The sequence below is a fragment of the Narcine bancroftii genome, chromosome 8, assembly GCF_036971445.1.
Source record: "Narcine bancroftii isolate sNarBan1 chromosome 8, sNarBan1.hap1, whole genome shotgun sequence".
Taxonomy (NCBI): Eukaryota; Metazoa; Chordata; class Chondrichthyes; order Torpediniformes; family Narcinidae; genus Narcine; species Narcine bancroftii.
Window position 1 is genome coordinate 140461598 of NC_091476.1, and position 24518 is coordinate 140486115.

The 24518-nt window shown below is 43.5% G+C and overlaps 1 protein-coding gene across 1 annotated transcript in view; it reads left to right on the top strand.

The window, feature by feature from the left end:
• The first annotated feature begins 2429 nt into the window (after positions 1 to 2429).
• The window catches only part of LOC138742119 (uncharacterized), a 54216-nt gene continuing 32127 nt past the window's right edge, over positions 2430 to 24518 (top strand). The window contains exons 1-5 of the mRNA XM_069896305.1: positions 2430 to 2672; positions 3719 to 3879; positions 7547 to 7783; positions 13654 to 13896; positions 19709 to 19785. Of these exons, the coding sequence (XP_069752406.1) occupies positions 2430 to 2672; positions 3719 to 3879; positions 7547 to 7783; positions 13654 to 13896; positions 19709 to 19785 (961 nt within the window). The remainder of the gene's footprint in view (positions 2673 to 3718; positions 3880 to 7546; positions 7784 to 13653; positions 13897 to 19708; positions 19786 to 24518) is intronic.

Below are 24518 nucleotides of genomic sequence, written 5' to 3' on the forward strand. Positions count from 1 at the left end.
GCTGTAAAGAGCTGTAGTCAAGGTAGCTGTGGGAGTTGCTGGGGTTGTAGAAAATGTCTATAGGTTTATCTCTCGTTATGGATACAGAGAGAGATCAAGAAAGGGGAGAGTGCTACCAGAGATGGACCAAATGAATATGAGGTCAGGGTGAAAGTTGGTAGCAAAGTGGATAAAGTTGGCAAGCTCATCATAGGTACATGAGGCAGCACCAAAGTAATAATCAATGTAGTGGAGGAAGAGTTGAGGGGTCTTGCCAGTGTAAGCTTGTAGCATGGATTGCTCCACATAGCCAACAAAAAAAGCAGGTATAGCTGGACTCTTGCAGGTATTGATAGCCATTCCTTTGACCTGAAGAAAGTGGGATGAGTCAAAGGAGGTTATAAAGAGTGAGAACAAGTTCTGCCAGGCGGAGGAGGGTGGTGGTGGTGGAAGGGGACTGGTTAGGTCTGTTGTTGAGAAAGAAATGAAATGCTTTAAGGATTTCGGTAGGGAGGATGGAGGTGAATAGTGATTGGATGTCCATGGAAAAGATGAGGTGGTCGAGTTCAGGCATCCAGAAGTTGTTGAAGTGATGGAGGGAATGTGAAGTTACATGGATGTAGGTGGGGAGAGACTAGACCCAGGGGGGCACAAAATGGAGTTGAGGTAAGCGGAGACCAATTTGGTGGGGCATAAGCACATGGAAACTATAGGACTACCGGGACAATTGGGTTTGTGGATCCTAGGTAAGAGGTAGAACCAGCATTGCAGGGTGGGAAACAATAAGGGAGATAACTGGAAGTGATGAGGTCAGAGATGGTGTGTGAGACAGTGACTTGATCCTGTTCAAGAGTAAGAAAGTGAAGGTGTCTGAGAGCTGTAGTCTGGCCTCAGCAAGGTAGAGGTCACTCTGCCAAAACACAACAGCACCCCCCTTGCCTGCAGATTTGATAGTGAGGTTAGGATTGTTGCAGAGAGGGTGAAGAACAGAGTGTTGCGAGGGGGGAGATTAGAGTATGGTGGGGGTTGGTGAAGTACAGACGGTGGATATCCCGGTGGCAGTTGGAAAGAAAGTGATCCAAAGTGGGCAGCTCGCCAGAACAAAGAGTCCAAGAGGAGGAAAAGGTTTAAGGTGGGAGAAAGGGTCTGGAGGATAGAGAATCCTGGTGGAAGAATTGTGCATGGAGACGGAGATGATGGGATTGTGGCATATGCAGAACTTTATGCACTGTTCCTGTTCTCCACCTAGTTTATTTTCACTTATTTCACTTTGTGATGGGGTCTCATACAATTTGTAGAAAGCCCAGCTGTCTGCATCAGCAAAATAATACCTGGGTCCTGCCAGACATAGAGTCTTACACTGCCAGCCAGGATATCAGAACTGAAACTCAAATGTAGAATCAAATTTCTACTCTCTGGTCTGTATGACCACAGGAGGGGAGACTCTGAAGTACAATATCTTTCAGATCTATCTTCAGTTCAGTAGCTGATGTCGGAGAAGGTAAAATTAATAATAAAATATAATTTTGTTGACAAATAAATATTAAAATAATATGACAAGCCACACATAACCTTCCCTCTTGACACACTCACCGTGAAGCGTACAAGATGCCTCTTTTTCTTTTGCCCTGTCTCTCACTCAACCAATGCTTTTCTGCAGACATCGTGGTTGAAGTAACAACACAGTACTGGAGAAACTCAGCAGGTCAGTGTCCTTTATAGAACAAAGGTAAAGATACAAAACCATCATTTTGGGCTAGAGCCCTTCATCAAGGGATGAGCAAAATATAGACAGGCCCCCAAACAAAATGGTGGGGAGGAGGGGCAGGGGGAGGAGCCCGGGCCCACAGGCAGGAGGTAGTAGGTGGATATGGGAAAGAGGGCACCAGTAAATAGGGGTGGGGGGGAGGGAATGGCTCTGTGGATGAGAGGGAAGATGGAGGAAAGAAGGAGAACAGGGGGTGGGCTAGCAGAAACTGGAGAAGTCGATGTTAATGCCATCTGGTTGGAGAGGGCCCAGACAGAAAATTAGGTGTTGCTTCTCCATTTTACAGGTGACCTTGGTTTGACAGTATATGGGGCCATGGACAGACATGTCAGCGCAAGAGTGGGGCGCAGAATTGGTGCTGACAGGGCGAACCTCTTTCCTATTTTCCCGACCCCTCTTCTTCCAGTCCCTGTTCCCAACCCTGCACTCCTCTACTCCCTTCCTCAATCCCCATTTTGTCCATCATCACCGATTTTCTCCCTCTACTTTCCATCATCCCTTAATCTCCCACCCTCTCACTCCTGACCACCTAATTCTCTGCCTTTGATTCTGGCTGAGTCTGTTTCTATCTTTGTCAGCAATTCCACCTTGCTGCCACTCTTTGTTTAAAAGAAGCACTTCCTTGCATTCCCATTGTATTTTTTGCCAAATAATTTAACCAAGAAGGCAACTAACATCATAAATGACCCCCGTCACCCTGGTCACAATCTCATGCAAGGCATTCAAGAGATCTGGGCACCCACAGGGGGAAATTGAGTGTCATGAGAGTCCACGAGCTGGGACTGCCAGCCTGGGAGAGGATGTCATGTCACTTTACATCCTGCCCGTTGGTTTGGAGAGTTGTGCAGAAGCAGTGCTGGTGATACAGCTGCTGCTCAGGAACATAGAACACTACATCACTGTACAGGCCCTTCAGCCCTTTATGGTGTGCCGACTTATATATTCCTACCAAAATTAAAAACTAAGCCCTTCCTATCTCGTAACCTCCTACTTTAATCTGTGTGCCTGTCTAAGAGTCTCTTAAATGCTTCTGTTGTACCAGCCTTCACCACCATCCCTGGCAGGGCATTCCAGGCACCCACAACTTTCTGTGTAAAAAACTTACCCCTGATGTCTCCTCTAAACTTTCCTCCCTTCACTTTGTACAAGTCCTCTGGTGTTTTCTAGTCCACCCCCATGAAGAAAAGACTGCAGAGGATAGAACCAAGGGTTCTGGTCTGAAACATTAATCGTTCTCTTTCTCCCACTGATGCTGCTTAACGCGTTGAATTTCTCCAGCAGTGATGCTCCTCGCCTGCTGTAGGTGTTGCAGGTTTGAAAGGGGCCACTTTTGCCCAGTAGCCCATGTCCTTCTGCTGTTTTAAGGCCATGATCTTCCAACACCCCTTACCTTAGCTGACCAAAAGCAGTGCTGGCACATTGAGGATGATGGTGAACTTCAACACCATTTGTTGAGAGGCGCAGTCCTCTGAGATATGGGAGGCTGTGCGAATTTTCCAAGAGCTCATCTACTTTTACTCTCAGGAATGGGTTAATGGAGAACCTTCATTGTTTGGATATTGAGTGTAACTCCCATTCTATGGTATACTTCAGTTACACTGATGCCTGAGATCTCTTAACTTCAAAACTTTGGTTAAAAGGTTGAGGAAGTTGGCAAGAAATAATATCATTACTTATATCACTGATTTTTACAATGCAGCACAAGTTCTAAGAAAAATCATTATGAATGCCATAAATATTCTTGCATTGCATTCAGGACCTTTTAACACTAAAGGGAATTGGACCCAAGCAATTACCTACAGGAGACGTATAGCCGTTTTTAGATATTGACTAAGTTGGACAGTATTAGTGAGAGCATATATCCTTTTTAAAAGATTGGTTAATAAGATTGCCAGCCCATTATATCCTGGAGCCTGGAATTTGTAGAGTGCTAGGGGAATATATTCTTTCACACTTGTCATCTTCTTTCAGCTCCTCACCAGTTGCTGCATACCTCGTGTAATTGTTATTTTGGGAAGTGTATATTCCTTGGCGCAGTGGTGGGGACTCTCATTGCCGACTGCTCTGAGCTGGAGGGAGGGGATTGCTTTTGCTAACAGCAACGACCTTTCATTTTGTTACATTTCAGAAAGGTAAGTCTCTCAATATTTTGCATTGGGAGCTTTTTGGAACACTCTCAGGAAGTACATTGAGAAGCTTCACATCATTTAAATCTGAACCAAAAAATTTCCATGAATTTTATTTTTTTAGTGAGGGAGAATTTCTGTACAGTTGCTTTGGAAAAGTGTTAGGTTGAACATTTGTTTATGCTGTCCCAGCCTGACTTCTAGCCATTGGAAATAGCACAGTTAGATTTGTGCTTTCAAGTTGACAAAAGAACTCTTTGCTTATTCCTTGAAGAAGGGCTCAGGCCTGAAACAACAGTAATGTATTTTTATCTTCAATAGTTTCTACGAGGCTGGCTGAGTTTCTCCAGAATTTCTGTGTGTTTTTCCTGCATTTATATGGATTTTGTTTAGCAAACAAGGCAGTATTCCAATGAGGCCAACTGGGCGGTTACTATGAGAACATGAACATTTTGCTCACACCTTGATAAAGGGCTCAAGCCCAAAACGTTATTAGGTATTTTTATCTTTGCTGTTTAAAGTACACGGTTTGACCTGCTGAGTTAGCGGCCCCTTTTTCACATGGGTGGTGGGTGTGTGGAACGGCCTGGCAGAGTAAGCAGTAGAATCAGATACAATTCCAACATTTAAAAGACATTTAGACAGTTTCCTGTACAGGAAATGCTGGGGAATATGGGAAATGCAGGAAAATGGGATGAGGTCAGGACGACACCCTAGTTGGCATGGATGGACAAGATGGGATGAAGGGCCTATTTCTGTGCTGTAAAACTCAATGATTCTGGTATTATTTTGCAGCATAGGTTATGTAAATAATCCACCAGGAATGTGTTTGATTCTGAATTTTTTTTAGTCCAGTAAAATGCTTGAAAATGTTGTATGAACAGAATTTATTAATTTCGTAGATAAACTACAAAGTGAAAAAGAATACAGTAAAACCCCTGGTATCTGACACCTGGTATCTGATTGGTTAAATGAATTTTATGGTTGCTTGAAATTGCTTGTTGCATGATTGGAAACTAACGGCAAGGATCGCCAATCTTTAATTTCTGTATTTTTTACCTATTTATTTTCTGCAATTTTTTTTGCCAGTTGCTTGAATTCAGGATAAAAAGGGTTATGAAAAAAAGGGGTGGGTTTCATGAGTATTCTTTATGAGAGTACAACCAGCATCACATGGTTTATAACCTCTACCTTGTGATATTGGTCATCAGAAACCTCTTCCAAAAGTCAAACTGAGTGTATGATTCTCACTGGACTAGATAAATAAAGGAAAGCATCAAACTAAAGCTTATCTGTACAAAGTCACCAAGAGTAGTGGGAACTGAGAAGATTGGGAAAACTTTAAAAAGCAACAAAGAACCACGAAGCGAGCAGCAAAGAAAAAAGGGAAGATAGATTATGAAAATAAATTAGCACAGTTAGTAATTTTTTATAATTATTGAAAGTAGAAAAAGGTGGCTAAAGTGAACCTAGGTCCCCTGGAAGATGGGAAGGGAGATAAAACTGGGTAATGGAGAAACAGTCAAGGTTTTGAATGATTATCTTGTGTTGATCTTCATGGTGGAAGATATTTCTCACGTGCCAAGGAGATGCGAGGTGAGAACCTTGATACAATCGCTTTCACTAAAGAGGCAATGCTGAGAAAACTAGAGGGCAAAAAGGTGGATAAGTCCCCTGGTCCTGATGGAACCCATCACAGGAGAGTGAAGAAGTGGCAGAAATGATCATTGAGGCTTTTGTAATAATTTAACAAAATTCCCTGGACTCTAGGCAGGTCTGGGCAGATCGGAAGATAGTGAATGTCATGCCACTCTTTAAAAAAGGGATGTAGGTAAAAGCTAAGTAATTATCAGCCAGTTAGCTTAATGTCTGTATTCAGAAAAATTGCTTGAAGCTATCATTAAGGATGAAATATTGAGACATCTGGATAGAAGTTGATCCATCATGCAGAGAGGTCCTGTGCCAAGTTTACTGGTTCAAAAAGCTCAGTTAAACTTGTGAAAATGATTTCCCATGCACAAAGCCTTGCTGACTATCCCTCATCCCAAATGAGGCGGCACAGTTAGTGTAGCGGTTAGTGCAACGCTGCTACAGCACCAGTGACCTAGTTCAAATCTGGCGCTGTCTGTAAGGAGTTTGTATGTTCTCCCTGTGACTGTGTGTTTTTCCTTTGGGTGGTCTGGTTTCCTCCCACCCTTCAAAACATACCAGGGTTGTAGGTCAATTGGGTGTAATTAGGTGGCACGGGCTCATGGGCCCGAAGGTCCTGTTACCATGCAGTAAGTCTAAAAAAAAATCAGCCCTTGCCTTTCCAAATCTAGATATATCCTGACCCTTAGAATCTCAATTGTTTCTTTGCTCGGTTTGAGATGGAAGCGGAAGAGATGGATGCAACACACAACTGGTCCCTAATGGTCATGTTCTCACTGTGCAAGAACATGAGGTGAGACGGGTGATTAAAGCAGTGAACCCAAGGAAAGTCACCAGCCCCAATGGGGTGTCAGGCGGGGTGCTGAAGGAGGGTGTGAATCATCTCTCTGAAGTCTTCATGAAGATTTTCAACAGGTTCCTGTCGAAATCTAGCATCCCACTGTGCTTAAAGGCTGCCTAAGAAGTGCCTCAATGACTGTGGTCCGGTTTCTTTAACACCGGTCGTTATGAAGTGCTTTGAGAGGCTGGTTTTACAGCACATTAAAGCCAGTCTCCCATCCACCTTTGACCCACACCAGTGTGCTTATAGGGCTAATAGGTCTACTGTGGATGCTATTGCCACTGTTCTTCACTTAGCATTGACCCACTTAGAACAACAGGGATGCAGTGTGGGAATCCCAGTCAATACTTCGTGAAACAAACTACAATAGTATATCTTAAATTAAAAATTGGCAATAAACAAAGGTAGGTAGTCAAAAAAGCATTTCAGGCCTGGAAAAAAAGCCTGTCACTATCCACATGATGAATGGCTCTCATCATCTTATACACCTCTATCAGGTCACTTCTCATCCTCCACGACTCCAAGGAGAAAAGGCCAAATTCACTCAACCTGTTTTCATAAGCCTTAATCCAGGCAAAATCCTTGTAAATCTCCTCTGCACCCTTTCCATGGCTTCCACATCCTTCCGGTAGTGAGGCGACCAGAACTGCACACAGTACTCCAAGTGGGGTCTGACCAGGGTCCTATATAAATGCAACATTACCCCTCGACTCCTAAATTCAATTCCACAATCGAAGGCCAATACACAGTATGCCTCCATAACCACAGAATCAAGACCTTTGTTGTCATTCTACTTATTAAACCTTTGTGATGTGTGTAATTAATATTGTTACAAACCAATGGTTAATATGTTAAACATCTTAATTAACGTTTGATTTTATGAGAGGAGTTTGTTTGATCTTGTAAATAAAAGGAGGTGGGAAGGATCTCGCTCTCAGACTGGGAGTGGAAGTGGCTCTAAGGATCATACATGCACTCTTGCTTCTGCTTTCAGTTTGGCAGCCCCAGGGAAGCTCTCCCATTCCATAGGCGGCACCACAACTTCCAGATCTTGGCCAGCCTCTGTTTGCCTCTCACTCTGATAGAGGTTGCTCTGTGTTAAACCCACTGCGTGGCTTCTGTGTTAGGTTCTAAAAATGTTTTGTGCGTAATAATATTCCTTTCCTTTTCCTGAATCCCTAGGCAGGAACCAAGAATGATGTTCAGCTCCAGACCAAGCCAGAGGTTTGCTGGGGCAACTCTCCAGAGAAGGAAGCCAATGCTGAGTGATTATTGGATGGGTCAGCAGAGGATATCCACCACAAGTCCAGTTCACAGCATGTCCCAGAGTTATTACCTGAGATTACCCAGACACACCAGGAGCTTGGAGTTGGCAGCTCTCACGTATCCCAACTATGATGATTATAAATGCAGAATGCTGTGAGTACTTTCCCAGTCTGAAGTAATAATATTGAACAATTAAAAAGCTTTTGTATTTGGAAACCTGACTCAGACAAGTGGATGTCCAGGGATGTATGATTAGCATATGTGCAGAATTGGGGCTCACAATAGCAGAAGCTCACTTCCCAAAGATTGTTGTGTGTGGTGTCTACAGTGGAGCACTTGAATTGCTCACTGGTATCTAAGAATGTCTTCAATGTTCCCAAAGGGCAGTGTGAATTTTTCCCCAATAGATCTGGCCTAAGACTCCTTAAATCAAAATATTAGCTTCTGGAATTGACCTACCAGAATAAAAAAAATAATTTTATTGATATAAAGTGAGGCAATTTTACAGCAGGCTGGGTAGCGTCGTTGGAAAAAGAACAGGTGAATGTTTTGAGATGGCAATCAATGTTGTGTTTTACACAGGCTGGCCATGCAGATATTCCTGAAGTAGGTCTCTGTTCACCTTGGCATGAAACATGGAAAACCTACAGCACAATACAGGTCCTCCAGCCCACAGTTATGCTGAAACATGTCCATATCTTAGAAATTACTAGGGTTACCCATAGCCATCTATTTTTCTAAGCTATCCAAAAGTCTCTTAAAAGACCCTATCATATCCGCCTCCACCACTGTTGCCGTCAGCTCATTCCACTCACCACCACTCTCTGCGTAAAAAACTTACCCTTAACATCTCTGTATCTACTCCTCAGCACCTTAAACCTGTGTCCTCTTGTGGCAACCATTTCAGGCCTGGGTCACTATCCACATGACCAATGCCTCTCATCATCTTATGCACCTCTATCAGGTCACCTGTCATCCTCCGTCAGTCCAAGGAGAAAAGGATGAGTTCACTCAAACTGTTTTCATAAGACATGCTCCCTAATCCGGGCAACATCCTTGTAAATCTCCTCTGCACCCTTTGTATGGCTTCCACATCCTTCTGGTAGTGAGGCGACCAGAACTGCACACAGTACTCCAAGTGACCAGAGTCCTATATAACTGCAACATTACCTCTTAGCTCCTAAATTCAATTCCATGATCAAAGGCCAATACACTGTATGCCTCAGAATCAATCTGCGCAGCTGCTCTGAGCATCCTATGGACTCAAACTCCAAGATCCCTCTGATCCTCCACACTGCCAAGAGTCTTACTGTTAATACTATATTCCGCAATCACTCCACAATTATCTGGTTGAACTCCATCTGCCACTTCTCAGCCCAGTTTTGCATCCTATCAATGTCCTGCTGTAACCTCTGACAGCCCTCCATACTATCCACAACACCCCCAACCTTTGTGTCGGCAGAAAACTTACTAACTCATCCCTGCACTTCCTCATCCAGGTCATTTATAAAAATCACAAAGAGTAAGGGTTCCAGAACAGATCCCTGAGGAACACTGGCCTCTATGCAGAATATGACCCGTCTACAACCACTCTTTGCCTTCTGTGGGCAAGCCAGTTCCACATCCACAAAGCAATGTCTCCTTGGATCCCCTGCCTCCTTACTTTCTTAATGTCTTACATGGGGAACTTTATCAAATGCCTTGCTGAAATCCACATCCACTACATCTACTGCTCTCCCTTCATCAATGTGTTTAGACACATCCTCAAAAAATTCAATCAGGTTCGTAAGGCACGACCTGCCCTTGATAAAGCCATGCTGACTATTCCTAATCATATTAATCCTCTCTAAATGTTTATAAATCCTGCTTCTTGGGATCTTTTTTTGAATATTTTATTTAAAAATGTTCCATACATGTAATTAGTAACTTTTACATGGACAAAATATTAATTAATTACAATGATTACATGTTGGTTTTGCCCCAGCCTTACCCTCCCCTCTCTCTCTCCTTCTACACCCTTCCTATTTAAAAAAAAAACATATAATAAGATATAAATGTGATAAATAGTTATATAAAATAAGAAAAAAAGAAAAGTAGTTTCCTGAACTGCACAAAGGATTGGTTTGCACACTGGGATCCTACAGTATTTGTTTAGCCATCTTAGGGAAGAAGATTAACACAGCTCTTAAGAGGCTGGAAGTACATTTTCACATATTCACCCTAAATATTGCATATCCAGGCTCCAAATCTGCAAAATGGCAGGATATTGATTTCTTAAATTATATGTAATTTTCTCCAAAGGAATACAACTTTGAATTTCTGCATTCCATCTTTCTATATCTAAATGTGCATCTGATTTCCAAGTCACTGCAATAAACTTCCTTGCCACCACTAACACTATGACAAAACATAATAAATTTCACTTGATACATTGATAATTTTACTTATGTCTTGTTGCTTCTATATTTCCCAATAAAAAAATAAGTCTGGATTTTGTGAAAATATGGTACCTGTTATTTGCTCTAAAGGATTTTCCAAATCCACCCAAAAAGGCCTCACGTTAGAACATGACCAAGTAGAATGTCATATTCTGCATGGAGGTCGGTGACCAGTGGTGTTCCTCAGGGATCTGTTCTGGAACCCTTACTCTTCGTGATTTTTATAAATGACCTGGATGAGGAAGTGCAGAGATGGGTTAGTAAGTTTTCTGCTGACAAAGGTTGGGGGTGTTGTGGATAGTATGGAGGGCTGTCAGAGGTTACAGCAGGACATTGATATCCCTTCACCACATCTAAAACATTTATCTGATAAATCTGATTTCATTTTATTCAATTTTTGTAGTGTTAAATATAATTGATGTCGGTAATTATATTGAACTAATCTATACCTTACATTTATAATGTTTGTCATACAATCTTGACAGAGATCTAACCACCTTTTGTCATCAATTGCAATATTTAGGCCTGCCTCTCATTTCTGTCTAGATTTAAAAACTCCCTGTTTAATAGTGTCAGCTTGTAATAAAAGGAATAAATAAATTTCTGAGTATTATCTCTCCTGATAAGAATTTCCAACTCACTGCAAGCCGCTAAGAACATTGTTGGAGCTAATTTTTCCCACAGGTTTCCTCTCAATTGAAGATAGCATAAAAATCGTATTCCAAGTTATTCCATATTTATTCCTTAATTGTTGAAATGACATCAATTGGCCTTGTTCATAACAATCTTCTATATTTTTAATACCTCTATGAAACCAAATATTTAAAAATCAATTTTCTTTAGTGAAAGGCATAAGATAATTTTGAATCAAGAGCGTCTTAGGTGATATACTTCCTTTTGTTCCAATATAATTATTTATCTTGTTCCAAATAGTAATCAAATGTTTCAACAATGGTGCTTCTTTCACACCAGTTATTAACTTTGAATCCCATTTGTATATAAATTCCTCTGCTAATTTCTCTCCTATTTTACCCATCTCTATTTTGACCCATGCCGGTTTGCTTCTCAGGATCTTCTCCATCATCTTACCAGACTCAGTGGTCTATAATTTCCTGGGCTATCTCTACTCCCTTTCTTGAATAAAGGAACAACATCTACAGCCCTCCAGTCCTCTGGAACCTCTCCCGTCCCCATTCATGATTCAAAGACCATCACCAGAGGCTCAGCAATCTCCTCCCTCACCTCCCACAGTAGCCCAGCGGTACATCCCATCCGGTTCTGGTGACTTATCCAACTTGATGCTTTCCAAAAGCTCCAGCACATCCTCTCTCTTAATATGTACATGCTCAAGATTTTCAGTCTGCTGCAAGTCATCACTACAATCACCAAGATCCTTCTACGTAGTGAATACTGAAGTAAAGTATTCCTTAAGTACCTCTGCTATTTCCTCTGGTTCTATACATACTTTCCCATTGTCACACTTGATAGGTCCTATTCTTTCACTTCTTATCCTCCTTCTTTTCACATACTTGTAAATTCCCTTGGGGGGTTTCCTTAATCCTGCCCCCCAAGGCTTTTTCATGGCCCCTTCTGACTCTACTAATTTCCTTTTGAAGCTCCTTCCTGTTAGCCTTATAATCTTCTCGATCTCTAACATTGCCTTGCTCTCTGAACCTTTTGTAAGCTTTTTTTCTTCTTGACTAGATTTATTACAGCCTTTGTACATAATGGATTCCTGTACCCCACAACTTCCCTGTCTCATTCGTATGTACCTATGTAGAACTTCACACAAATACCCCGTGAACATCCGCCACATTTCTTCCGTACTTTTCCCTGAGAACATCTGTTCCCAATTTAAGCTTCCAATTTCCTGCCTGATAGCCTCATAATTCCCCTTTCTCCAATTAAACACTTTTCTAACTTGTCTGTTCTTCACTCTCTCCAATGCTATTGTAAAGGAGATGGAATTATGGTCACTATCTCCGAAATGTTCTCCCACTGAGAGATCCGACACCTGACCAGGTTCATTTCCCAATACCAAACCAAGTACAGTCTCTCCTCTTGTAGGCTTATCTACATATTGTGTCAAGAAACCTTCCTGAACACACCTAACAAACTCTATCCCATCTAAACCCCTTGCTCTTGGGAGACGCCAATGGATATTTGGGAAATTAAAATCTGCCATCACATCAGCTCTGTTTTTATTACATCTTTCCAGAATCTGTTTCCTTATCTGCTCCTCGATACCCCTGTTCATACTGGGCAGCCTATAAAAGACACCTAGTGTCTTCCTTTCCTAACCTCCACCCATAAAGACTCCGTGGACAATCCCTCCATGATGTCCACCTTTTCTGCAGCCATGACACTATCTCTGATTAACAATCCCATGCCCTCAACTCTTTTGCCTCCCTCCCTTTCCTATGCTTGGGATAGGGAACTTCAGTGGCATTGCCTGGAACAAGATTGTTCTTTTTCTCCCTCAAACTCCTGAAATTATGGGTGACACGATTAGCGTGTCGTGACGTAGTGGTTAGCATGATGGTGACCCAGCTTCGAATCCTGCATTGTACACTCTCCCGTGTCTGTGTGGGTTTTCCCCGGGAACTCCAGTTTTCTCCAACCGTTTGAAACATACTGGTGTGTAGGTTAATTGGTCACATGGGTATATATAGGCGGCATTGGCTCGTAGGCCAGTAGGGCCATGATGTATCTCTGAATTCAATTTGAAAAAATGAATGGAGCTCAAGATTCTTTGACTTGGGAATATTTGATATTTAAATAATTCCTGTGCTCTTTCCAAATGGTTTGTATGTTGTGATGTCGCATTCTTCCCTCATCCTGATTACTAAACAATGTTCCCCATTATCTGTTTCTGGGAGCAAGTAATTTTCCAAGTGAGAATTGAACATTTCTGCTCTTTGACTTTACTTCTCGAAGGAGCTGTTGTTGGACAGGCAACAGCACCCTTTTTCCAAAACAATGCATGATCATTTCTCCTCGCTAGAGGCAATGCCTTCAGTTAGTTTGGTCCACAGATTACTGTACTGCATTGGCAATCTCCTCTTCCTGGGAAATAGCCTTGGGTCTTGCAGGAAAAGCCAACAGCAGTTTACACCAGAAACTCTTAAGCCAATAGCACCAGTACACACTACACAAGAATGAAAATTGGATCTCCTGGCCATTGCTTCCCACAACTCCAGGATCCACTGTGGCCAAGGTGACTGGGAAGGATTACTTGTAATGGTCAGTCTGTGTCAGTAACCTCCATTGAAACATTCTCCAACACTTTGGTGGAATGCTTATTATTTCTAGATCTCTGGCGCAGTTTGATTTCAATTCTGTTTTTGTTCCTTTTTGTATCAAAGCAAAAGTAAAACTCAAAATGCAAATACAGATTTTTTTCCCCCAAATTTAAATGTTAATCTTCTAAATGTTCAAAGGGCCTGAAAAGGACATTTCCACCAAAAGGAAAGTGGTTTTCTATCCCACAAAATACAGCGTGTCCAATGACTAGGTTGACTGAAGCATGGTTTGTGAAATGGTTATACCTGGGATCATTTCCACCCATCACATTGTTTGTTGCAGAGCCCAGTACCCAGTCCTGGCGAGGACATGGCGTCCTAACCTGGGGAAGGTTATGCTGGATACCTTCCGACGAAGTCGCCTTGGCCTCCAAGATTACTGGACCAATCCACAGAGGGCCTATCACATTGGGTCTGTCTCACGTGACACCAGGAAACATCTGCTGATATTACCAGGAAACACTGGGATCTCGGATGTGGACTCCACCATAAAACCAGGCTTCTGCCATTACAAGCATAAACTAATGTGAGTATTGGAGTACTGGAGCAAACAGGCAGAGATGTTCCCCTTGCTGAAATTTAGCTGCTCATTAGGTATCATCCAGAGTTTTGGCTGCATATGTGAACTTGAAATCTTGTGACTGGGTTGAGTTTTGCTCTGCAGCATCTCCTTATTACAGGTAGCTGTCAAATCCATCCTTGACCCATTCAGAATATCAGGATGAGATTGATATGTTGAGAGGATAATGTTCTCACTCAGCCCTCGCTGAGTAATGCTGGCGACAGGTTAGGAGATGGTCAAGGGTTCAGTGGATGAGCTCTGCCCTGGTGCAGTTTTAGAGTCATGCGTGTTTGCTCTGAGCTTGGCCTCGAGAACAGTCAGGGGCTCATTAATCTTTCCTGGACAATACTCTGAGATCAGGTGCAGTTTTGGTCTGCATAAATGATATCACTGATCATTCCACTGTTATTTAAAGGAGTCTTTGCTGCAAGCAAAACTGAGGAGAGGGAAGAACTTTTAAGATGTTTAACACCTTGCAAGTTCATCCACTTAAATCTACCACTTCACCAATGCCTCGCTGTTCCCCACTCTCTGCCCTATATTCCACAATTGTTTAAAATCTTCAGCTGTATCGCATTTGTCCATGGCCAGTTGGGACATCTGTCCCACATATCCCATGTTGAGAAATGGTTGGTTAATGTTGGTGTCTGCATTTCAGGAAGGGGTCACCCATCATATGCAGTGCCTTGACCATTGGTCTGAGTGTGGAGAGAGGGATCAGCCATCATAGACTGTGGAGCCTAGACCATTGGTCTGAGTGTGGAGAGAGAAGGGTCAGCCTTCCTTCGACCACCAGCCCCTCAGCAGCAGCCAAAAGCCTTCCGCTGCTCAGCAAGCAATCTGTTTGCTCTTCACCATGTGTGGGCAGAATCCTTCCCTTCCCCAGGTTCTCAAAACTTGCCTCTCTTTTGCTCTCGGAGACTTTTTATGGATGCTGGGATTCGCAACATTAGTTCACCACTTTAGCAAGGATCCAGAACAACAGAGGAATTGTGACTGACTTTTCTCACCTTGAGCAGGTGTGGCTCTGAAGGCCTGTTCCACAACTATCTGTGTCCCTAGCCGAGCGGCTCTACTGGAGATACACCAGGGGCATCGACCTTGTCATGTGGAACACGTCTCTGTCCTGTCACAATAAGCAGAACATGTCGATCCAGTTAATGACTGTCCTGTCAGTTTACTCTGGGTCATCGGTAGTGATGGAAGTTAATATCCACTGTGCTGTTAAATAGCTCTGACACACCCACCAATTACCTACAATGTGCCTTTAAAATTCAGTCCATTGATTCAACAGAACTGGGGGAAGGGTGATGCAGGTTTAACACTATTGATCAGAGATAAATTGTCCCGGGGCAAACAAAGTCACTCTCACAATGCAGGAGTCCAGACCTGTACAATCTGCAAAGCACAGACATTACCCGTGTTAATTTGGGAGGAAATTAATTCAAGGCTCAGACAAATACAGTTGAAAGGGCCTTATTATAATCCCCTGCTGAAGGCAAGTTCTCAGTGCATTGAAAAAAACTCTCACTTACTCATTCACATTTACTGCAGCACAGAAGGAGGCCATTCCATAGACATAGGAGCAGAAATAGGCTATTCAGCCCATCAAGTTTACCCCACCATTCATCACCATTGATGTCACTTTGTCCCTGCAATGTATTCTCTCTCATGCCCCTTGACTCCAGTCTCATTCCCCTCCATACCTCTCCAAATTCTTCTTAAATGTTAAAATTGAGCCCGCATTCCCCACTTCAGCTGGCAGCTCGTTCCACACTCCCACCACTCTATGTGTGAAAACGTTCTCTCTCATGTTCCCCCTAAACTTTTCCCCTTTCACCTTTAACCCATGTCCTCTGGTTGTATCTCACCTACCCTCAGTGGAAAAAACCCTATCTACATTTACTCTGTCGATCCCCCTTATAATTTTAAATACCTTGATCATATCACCCCTCACTCTTTTATGCTCCAGAAAATAAAATCTGAACCTGTTTAACCTTTCCTTGTAACTCAGTTCCTAAAGTTCAGACAACGTCCTAATAAATCTTCTGTGCATTTTTTCTATCTTATTGATATCTTTCCTGTAGTTAGGAGGCCAAAACTGCACACAATTCTCCAAAAATGGCCTCACTTTACCATTACATCTCAGCTCCTATATTCAGTACTTTGATTTGTGAAGGCCAATATGCCAAAAGTTCTCTTCACAACCCTATCCTCCTGTGATGCCACTTTCAGGGAATTATGTATCTATATTCCCAGGTCCCTCTGATCTACCACATTCCTCAGTGTCCTGTGGTGGAGCTCACTGCAACACTGAGGTGCTTCATAATTATTCTTGTTTTTGCTGCCTCACAACTTCCGGACCAATTTTGCTTTCATCGATTCCAGTCATTACAAACTTGTCACTAACCACTCTGACATCGCCAATTTTACCATTGAACTTCCCATCACACACCAAGCCCAACTTACACTGAATCACATCAGTGAAAATTTGCTTTGTGACAAAACACTAAACCATTGGTTATCAATTAAACACTGGATTATCACTTAATCATTCCTTTTTTACTGCATTGTAAACTCTGCAGTTTATGTACAGAAGGGGAATGGGTGTGTGAGGGGGCTGAGCCCCAGTTTATGTACAGAAGGGGACTGGGTTTGTGAGGGTGCTGAGCCCCAGTTTATGTACAGAAGGGGACTGGGTGTGTGAAGGGGCTGAGTCCCAATTTATGTAGAGAAGGGGACTGGGTGTGTGACGGGGCTGAGCCCAGGTTTATGAAGAGAAGGGAACTGGATTGTGTGAGAGGGCTGAACCCCAGTTTATGTACAGATGGGGACTGGGTGTGTGAGGGGGCTGAGCCCAGGTTTATGTAGAGAAGGGGACTAGAGTGTGTGATGGGGCTGAGCCCCAGTTTATGTACAGAAGGGAACTGGCTATGTGAGGGGGCTGAGCCCCAGCTTATGTACAGAAGGGTATTGGAATGTATGAGGGACCTGAGCCCTAGTTTATTGACAGAAAGGGACTGGAATGTGTGAGGGACCTGAGCCCTAGTTTAATGCTTCAATCCCCTGACACAAAATCTTTAAAAATGCAACAGTGCAGCCACCACGATTTCATTTCAAGAGACTGGGAGACCTGGGAATTATTTTGAAAATTTTATGTACTGACAAAATAATAATGAGTTGGTGCTATTGTCTGTTAGTAATATTGATGCTGGAAAGTGACTGGGATTTTCAGATGTCTAGGGAATCTTTGGACTGGGCAGTGTTGTTCATTAATTGATTTGTTTTCATATGCAGAGGTTCTGACCCTGTAGAAGCATATCCTGAACATGCCGTCATGCAGGTTATGTTTCAACAGAAGGACTTTGAGTCCGGGTGAAACATATACATCACCTACTTCTAACTCTGCCCCTGGCTTTGGGCTCTCAGCTGCACAGGTCATCAAGGCAACCTTTCTGGCGTCTGTTAGATTAAATCATTCACGTTCACCAGCTCCTTCTCTAAAGCAAGACTCCAGACTCACAATGTGATCCCTCAATCAGAAGCAATGAGGGATAGGCAATAAGTACTAGCAAATGTCCTCACACCTGCACTCTGAATGGGTCAGTAATAAAATGTTCCATTCCTATGCCCAACGCACCCTGTGGCACTGTTCTCCCGTTTCTATCTTTGAAATAATTTGTTTCTAAATTGAATCAAAAATCACACACAATATAAATGGAAGCATCAAGCTCACAAGAAGCCATTCAAAAATCCAATAACTTATCTAAATTTCACCTTCAAGTCCTCTGAATTAACTGAACAATCAATAAATTATACTTCTGTGATTTTGATTAACAATGCAAAAAGTCCCAGGGATGGATGGTGGGTGTCTTCGAAGAAGGATGAACTCCAAGTCATTGAGGAAGGGATCAGTGCAGAGGACCCCCTTGGATGGATAATGGAGATGGAGAGTGGTGAACCTCTGGAATTTGCTGCCCCAGGTGGCTGTGGAGACCAGGTCGTTGGGTGGATTAATAAGGCAGAGATTAATAGGTATCTGAATAGTCAGGATATCAAAGGTTATGGAGAGATGGCAGGGTGGTGGGGCTGTGGGAGAATGGATCAGCACATGATGGATTGGCAGGGCAGACTCACTGGGCTGAATGGCCTACTTCTGCTCATGATCTTATGGGTGGAGGTGGGGAGAGCTAAGAGGATGGAGAGGGTAAAAGGGGATGAGAGGGAGGCGATGGGGTGGAGAGGGTAAAGGGGGTGGAGAGGGTAAAGGGGGTGGAGAGTGTATAGGGGTGGAGAGGGAGGAAATGGGGGTGGAGAGATCTCAGCAGAATCCTGACTAGATGACAACACTAATTTCTCTTGGGTTTTGACATCATAACAGCTAGTCAACATCAGAAATCATAAGTAGAGGTCCTCCTCAGTAAATGTCCTCTCTTCCTCTGTAAAGGCCCTCAGCTTCACAATGCAACCGACTCTCATCACCCTGGCCCCAGCTGGGGTGAAGATCATTTCAATGGGAATAGAAAAAGTAAACTCTACCAGTTCAAAAGTAAAACATGAAAGTCTGCAGTCACCGTGGTTAAAATAAAAATCACAAAGCTGGAGAAACTCAGCAGGTCGAACAGTGTACTTTAGCAAGCAACGATAAAGATACATAATCAATGTTTCAGGCTTGAGCCCTTAAGCCTGATGTTTTGGCACCTGCTCACATTTTTCTCGTACCATGATGAAGGGCTCAAGCCCGAAACTTTGGTTATGTATCTTTATCTTTGCTCTATAAAGTACACTGTATGACCTGCTGAGTTTCTCCAGTATTGTGTTTTCACTCTTTCTATTCAAGCTTGTTGCATGTTCCAAGATGCATCCATCGAGCCAGCTCCACGCTGATTAAATCACAGCAGGGCCATTGTTCAGGCATTGGTATTATTCCAGGTCAGAGGTCAGCTTGCCCCTTGGCATCCTCTGCATTATTTCTGCAGGAAGGGATTCACAGATCAGTTACTCCTCTCACTATAGGCTCTTGTCCCCCCCGAGCCACACTCTGTGCTGCCGTCCATCCATCTGCAGGGTTCCTTGCCCACCGTGATGGACCTGTTCCTCAGTTCTACATCCTCAATATCTCTATAGGCAAGTACGAATGGGTTTGAATCAGATGTAATGCAAAGAGCTCCAGTGTGGAAATGTTGTTTGATGCTCTCCGGTGATAAATATTTGTCATCTGAAAATTATATACAAAGTTATGATGGGTATAGTCAGAGTAAATGGAAGAAGGCTGTTTCCACTGAAGTTAGATGAAATACAAACTCGAGAACATGGATTAAGGGTGAAAGGGGAAAAGTTTAGGGGGACATGAAGGGGAACTTCTTCACATAGAGAGTGGTGGGCGTGTGGAACGAGCTGCCAGGTGAAGTGAGTGCGGGCTGAATTTTGACATTTAAAAAAATTTGGACAGGTGCATGGAAGGTAGGGGTATGGAGGGGTATGGACTGGGTACAGGTCAGTGGGATTGGGCAGAATAATAATTCAGCACTAACTAGAAGGGCTGAAGGGGTTGTTTTGACTGCTGGAATGTTCTATGGTTTAATAAATTTCTTATTTAAATATAACAATTCTATGGTTCTATAAAATTCATATTTAAATATAATAAGACTGACATAATTTCTCAGAGAAGTGACTGCAGGAGAGCTACACCTCCTCATTTGAGGAAGATCAAAGTCCCAGCAATAAGAACTGCTAGGATCTGTCTAAACCCCATTTCTCTGTCTCCCACCTTTAGCTGGAAGTATCGCTGGCAGAAGCTCAAAGAAGATTACCAGTCAAAGAAACTATTTGGCCTTTCCCGCAGGAGCACAGGTAAATGTTTAACTATGAGTATATGCATGTGGGTGGAAGGTTCTAGTATTGTGATCTCTCCATCTGGAACCTGGTGGGAATGTGGATTGTGGAGGGTCACGTCACCGCTCCATCTGGAACCTTGTCAGAAATCTCATCACCTGCCAATCAAGGTTGGATTCTGCCCACCCATTAGTTCACACCTGACCAATGGCCCCTTTTATCACCTAGTGACTATCTAGGTAACTGCACTTTAAAAGCCCACAATGTGTAGTTGAACAGTTTCTCTGCTCCTTGGTCCTGACTACGAATGCTGCTGTATGCTAGGTCGCAAACTGTGGATGTCGCTGGATGAGTTGTTGGTAAGGTGTGTGCTACACTTACTACAAAACCATATTATTGTGTGGGAATACTTAGCAGTGAACCACACCCCAATGGAACAGGGAACCAGGAGTGTGTGTTGAAGTCCCTGTCTTGAATCAGTAGGTTACTGATTATTACTGTATGTGTGCAATAAAGAGAGAGAGTAAGTAGTCACTGGTATCAGAGATTGCTGTTTCCAATGTGAATGCCTATGTAGTTTTAGTATCAAGGGTTGTTTTGTGACTTTCCCGTTACAATTTCCTGGTGTATACAATAAAGATCATTCTTTGATTGTTGCCCTGTGTCTGGACTTGCTTCTCTGTGAACCTACTGAACCGGATTTAAATCCCATGTAACAGATGGAAATACTTTTTATTGACTCTGGGTAAAGTAATTTGTTACAGAAATAGATATTGTATATATTAGGTTCCATCTGTAGGAAACCGAACAAAAATGATCGGGCTGGAAGGGGCTCAGTGCTTTTGATAGACAGAAATCAGTGAAATGGAGCCCACAGGTGTGGGAAGTAAATGTCCAACGCACTTGATGTTGGACTCAAATATCCCACCTGTAATCATCTGCTGAGAGCTCCTCTCTCCACTGAAGACATATTCCTGAGGTGGCGTAGTGGGGTATGCTGGGGTACTGCACAAACAAACACCCATCGACATCAAGAGCAGATAAGATTCACCAGGATTTTCCTGGACTAGAGAGCTTGAATTAAAAGGAGAGGTTGGATAATCTGGGACCTTCCCCTGGGGTGTCAAAGCCTGAGGGGTAACCTTATTGATGTTTAGAAAATCATCAGGGACATGGATGCAGCACATAGTACCAGGATGTTGAAATCTAAGACTTGAGGGAAGATTTAATGGTGTCCAGAGGGATGCTTTGTTCACACAGGGGGTGGTACATGGAACATGCTGGCAGAGGGCATGGTCGAGGCGAGTACAATTGTAACATTTAGAAGACATTTGGACAGTACATGTATAGGAAAGGTTTGGAGGGATATGGGCTAAATGCAGGCAGGTGGGATTAGCTCAGGTAGGCACCATGGTTGGCAAGGCTGAAGGGCCTGGGACTGAACAAGTGAGCTGTGATTTCACCACTGCTGCCGGCTCAGCTGCCAAGGTCCGCAGAGGATGAGGCTGTGCTGATCACTTCTTATAACAGTTCCTCAGTGGTACTTGAAATTTTCTCTGGACTTTTTAGTTGACTCTACTTCACACACAAGGAGAGCAAATGGATCAGGCTTCATTCCTTTCAACAATCTTGCAAACAGATTTATTGATTATTGAAAGGACACATTCGATCATCCTCATCGGAAGGCTTGTCCAACACACGTACGCCTACAACGTGTGAATCGAAGGCCCACTCTGACCAGGAGAGGTGTGACTGTCATTTCCCCATCCCAGGAACACCCATTGCAGACTGCCAAAGGCTCCCAGCCTGAAAACCGCCACATCGACATGAGGAGCTTTAATTCAGACACCTCCATCATCTGAGTGGTCTCAGTGGCGACTGGGTGGGACTGTTTACTAGTGACTGCACAATTCACAGTTCCACAGCAAGTGTAGCAGCCCACACCAGGTAGCAAGATCTGGGGAATGTTCAAGCTCAGGCAGATAGGTGGCAAGGATCATCTCCAACAACAAAGGGATCACCACTGACTGTCCCAACCTGCACCTCTCTTTCACTGCAGCTATCACCTGGTCACCTGGCCCTGGTTGACCAGCTAATGAAGGTATCAGGGAGTGGGGGGGGGGCGTCAAAGAATTTGGAACAGGAGGCACAAAGGTCTCTCTTCCGAATATTCTTCAGAGATGGGTAGCATGGAAATGGGCAGCATGGTTAGTGTAGTGGTTAGCACAACACTGTTGCAGTGCCAGTGACCAGGGTTTGAAACTGGCAGTGTATGTAAGGAGTTAGTATGTTCTCCCCGTGTCTGCATGGGTTTCCTCTGGTTTCCAGCCACCCTTCAAAATTTACTCGGGGTAGTAGGTTAATTGGGTACAATTGGGTGGCACGGACCTGTTTCTGTGCCGTACATCTTAATTTAAAAAAATAATTTTAAAATTAGGCATTTTGCCTGGACCTCTGAACAATCTATTTGCAGGATAAGGTTTTCTGAGATGAGTGACCTTCAGCAGGAAGACCTTGTGTTGGGACTGCTCTCGTTTTGAAGGCCTAACTCTCAGCTTCCTTGCCACAGGGTCTGCCAGATCTCTGCCATGTCTCTACACTTGCTGCTGGTCATAGAGGCATGTCACCAAGGGTCAGTACTTGCAGGGAAATGGTTTCATCTGCAATCCTTTCAGTAACTCTTGGCTGCCTCCTTAGTTCAATGGCCAATAAGTTCCAACATTGTGGTGAGGTCCACATGACTATAGGAGATAGAATGGGTTCTGAATGAGATGGTGATGGGAAACAGGCCTGAGACAAGAGAGCCATGATCGTATTGAATGGTGGGACAGGCGTGAGGGGCCGGATGGCCTCCTTTACCTTTGTTTATTGTACAGGAGTGATGTAACCCAGTGTGATGATGACACAAACATTCCCTCAGGCTACATGTGGGTCACACCTGCCTGCATTATGCAATGACCTAGGGATATTGTCTCATAATATGCAAAAGGATTTTACACAAGGATCTACTAGACAATTAAAATTTAATTATATATTTATTTAATGAACTAGCTAAATTCATCAGCTGCCTCTGGAATTTGAACACATGCCCCAGATCAATTGTGCAGGCCACTGAAACTGGTAACAACACATTCCAGCTCTCCACCAAACAAGGGAACAGTATCAAGCCTGAAATGACAGAAATAAATCTTTATCTTCCAGCCAGGACACTGTTCCTCCAGCATTTCTGTGTTTTTATTACAATCACCGCATCGGCAGACTTTCATGTTTCCACTCAGTATCATTCAGTGTTATATGGGCCCTGGAATACCACCGTTTGGAACATTTGCATCTGTGACAAAAATTGTGTTTTGAAGAGTTCAGAAAAACTCTCTTCCAAATGAAGCATAAAACTTCTGGCCAGATTCCCAATCATTTGTCTCAGGGAATTCTTGCTGCTGGGTGTGGGAGCAGTGGGAGAATCACACTCCCTCTGTACTGTTGTATAAAACTGGTAGACTGATAGTAGTAATTATAAATCAGAATGAACTCATCTGGTTCCCCTTTACTTCTTCTGGATGCTGCATGAGTTTCTCCAGCACCTTTATGCACTGCACTAGACCCCAGCACCTGCAGATTTCTTGTTTACCTCCTGTTACTGTTTCAATGTTCTGTGTTGTGAGGCAGAGAAAAGGCTACACCCCATATTCTGGTGAATGGATCAGCATAGATCAGTGTGAACGTGATGGCCCATAGGGACTGTGTCTGTGCTGAGGGGTTCTGTCGTGACATAGACAGGAGTTGCTCCAGCTCCCAGTTTCTGATCTCTCTCCCAAAAGCAGCTGGATGGATTTCTCTGTTGAACTGGTCCAGTTTGATGCAGCTAAGTTTTATCAGCACAGTTGATTGGAGAGAGAGTCATTCTTACACCATCCTGTGAAAGACAACCATGTCAGGAGCCTGATGTGTTGGTCCACAGGTCTGACAGCTTCGGCACATAGGCCTCTGCAGCACAAGGAACCCCGTTTGGACTGTCTGAAACACACAGAGAGGAAAACACTGGCAGTCAGGCAGATCCTAAGATGCTTTACACATCTGTCTTTTTGGTTCTACCTTTCGGAAGCATTCCTCTTTAAAAGTTAAGCATTTTCAGCAACTTTAATTATCGCAAGCAAAATGCATCTTTGCACTTGACTGGAGAAAGGAGTCCTGAGATTTGAATAGTTCCTGGAATCGCATGGAGTCCTGGGATTGAGCGGGTCCTGGGATCAAGCGGGAGGCATGGGATCGAGTGGGAAAATTTGGATCGAGAGGGCAAGTGGAGTCCTCGCATCGAGCAGGAGAGTTGGGATCGGGCATAATCCTATGATCAAGCAGGTCCTGGGATCGAGCGGAAGCCTGGGATCATGTGGGAGAACTGCCTTTTGGTGTAATAGCCTGGCCCTGGGCCAGGGTTAGAGGAGGTTCCTGGAGGTCTCTCTGCACTCTGTCTTCCTGCTGCACCTCCACTGGCCTCGATCTTTCCTCACCTTCCCCCTGGCTGCCGAGCCAGTGTTTGGCTGAGAATGCGTCTGAGCACACCCTGCCCTCCCACCTCACCTCCAACCCATATACCACTCACTGAACCCTCCATCACTGAAATGTTATTCTGTCTCACCCTGCAGTGATTTTCTTTAAACTTTAGAGGAATATTAAATTGGCAGAGCTTCAGACAAAATCCAATTAAGTGGCAATGTTCATTAATGTTGGTATGAGTTTTATGATGACATTCT